This window comes from Pygoscelis adeliae, unplaced genomic scaffold, assembly GCF_000699105.1.
Source record: "Pygoscelis adeliae isolate BGI_AS28 unplaced genomic scaffold, ASM69910v1 Scaffold351, whole genome shotgun sequence".
In the NCBI taxonomy this organism is placed as follows: domain Eukaryota; kingdom Metazoa; phylum Chordata; class Aves; order Sphenisciformes; family Spheniscidae; genus Pygoscelis; species Pygoscelis adeliae.
This window is the reverse complement of record NW_008824112.1, coordinates 364,707-366,485: the sequence shown is the minus strand read 5'-3', so window position 1 is coordinate 366,485 and position 1,779 is coordinate 364,707. Positions and strand designations below refer to the sequence as shown.

At 66.3% G+C, this 1,779-nt stretch overlaps 1 protein-coding gene across 1 annotated transcript in view; it reads right to left on the bottom strand.

The window, feature by feature from the left end:
• The window catches only part of LOC103925537 (sodium-dependent proline transporter-like), a 12,480-nt gene that overhangs the window by 3,495 nt on the left and 7,206 nt on the right, over positions 1–1,779 (bottom strand). Inside the window, exons 3-6 of the mRNA XM_009334266.1 lie at positions 956–1,087; positions 588–736; positions 317–366; positions 2–88 (exon numbers count right to left, since the gene is read on the bottom strand). Of these exons, the coding sequence (XP_009332541.1) occupies positions 2–88; positions 317–366; positions 588–736; positions 956–1,087 (418 nt within the window). The remainder of the gene's footprint in view (position 1; positions 89–316; positions 367–587; positions 737–955; positions 1,088–1,779) is intronic.

Genomic DNA, 1,779 nt, shown 5'->3' with positions numbered 1-1,779 from the left:
GGCTGCCAGCAGGCACAGGGCGAGGGGCCACTGCACGGGGCCAGGGTCCCCGAGGCCGGAGCTGTGCGTTACCCCCAGAACCCGCTCGCTGCAGTGCGGGGACATGGGTCAGCAGGCCGGGGGACGCGGGGCACCCTTGTCACCTCCGCAATGTCCTCACCCACCCCTCCGCCATTCACAAAGCCTCCGGCATCACCGACCGCTGCCTGCGGGGGCTCAGCCCCGTCCCCCCAGACCAGGGGAGATGGAGCCGGGGCCAGACCCCCAGACAAGGGCCGAGGGAGGCACACGTCAATGGTGCCACGTGGGGACTTACTTCCAGAAAACCTCGCTGGCACTGACCCAGCCGGCGCTCCCTGACGTGTTCTGCAACACACGGCCCCAGCAGGTCACCATCACCGCCACTGCCACCGGCCCTGATGTCCCTCCTGGCCCTGGCCCCAGCCCCAGCCTGACCCTCCTCTGCTGCTGCAGGCAAAGCTTCTCCCAACAGAAACCACTTCCCCGGTCCTCGTGGGGGGTCTGGCCCAGCAGCATCCCACCCCAGGGCCAGACCCTGCCACGCTGCCAGCCCGGGGGCCACCGACCTGGCAGAGGTCCGCGTTCCTGGGGGCATCACAGGACCAGGGCAGGGGGCTCTGGAAGGAGGAGCCCAGGTAGTAGAAAGCCCAGGCGATGATGACGTTGTAGTAGAGGGACACCAGGGAGGACACGATCAGCATGGCAACGCCAACGCCTGCAGGAGGAGAGGGGCTGCCGAGGGGGCGACAGTATGCCTGCCCACACCCCGTGGACTGGCGGCAGGACACCTGCCCAGGGACGCGGGGTGCAGGCTGGGGCCTTGCCGAGGGGCTACCCTAGTCCCTGTGCCCACCCCGCACCCCTTCCTGCAGCCCAGCCGGCCCCAGCAGCTACGGGGGCAGGAAGGAGAGGGACCCCCGGCCCCCAGCCCCACCTTTCAGGAGCGGGCAGCATTTCCAGACAGTGATGGGCCCCGCGGCTCCATACTGGCCCAGGCTCAGCTCCATCAGGAAGAGGGGCAGCCCTATGACGAGCAGCATGATGAAGTAGGGGATGAGGAAGATGCCTGGGAGAAGGAGAGGGGCAGTGGGTCAGGGGGATGGCCGGCACCAGTCCGGGCTCCCCAGAGGACAGACGTGCATGGTTCGGACTCGTGGTGGGGACACGTGTCCAGGCAGGATGCAGCAGAGCAGGGAAAGCTCCTGGGGGCTGCTGGCTCCATTCTGGGGGCCATCCCCAGCAGACAAGTTCCCCATGAGTCCCGCAGCGGGGGCCTGAGCTGGGAGCTGGTGGGATCCCGCTGGCCCTGGCTTGGGGTGGGTGGTGGGAGCAGGGCTGGGGGTGCAGCCGTGCACGGTGCGGTGGTGCTCAGGGCCCTGGGATGCTCAGGGCTGCAGGATGCGCCCACAGCAGATCCCGGTGTTTCCTCTGGCGATACACTGACATCTCCATCTTTACACAGCTTGTCTCACCAACTGCCTTCTCTACGGAGGAAGTCCTCTTCCTTGCAGCCTCAGCCACGCCAAATTTGTGCTGGAAAAGGACATTTTCCAGGGGAGAAATCGGCATTTCCCAGCTGGCAGACAGCTGCAGCCCAAGCCCATCCTCTCCTGGTGGTAAAGCTCCGGCGCAGTGACTGCAGTTTCCCGCAGTGGAGCACCTCTCCAGCCACGATGCCGTATTCAAAACCCACTCCCCTGCAGCCTCGCTGACAGACCAGATGTGGGGCTGACTGCTCGTAAGCCTGGCACTCATTAG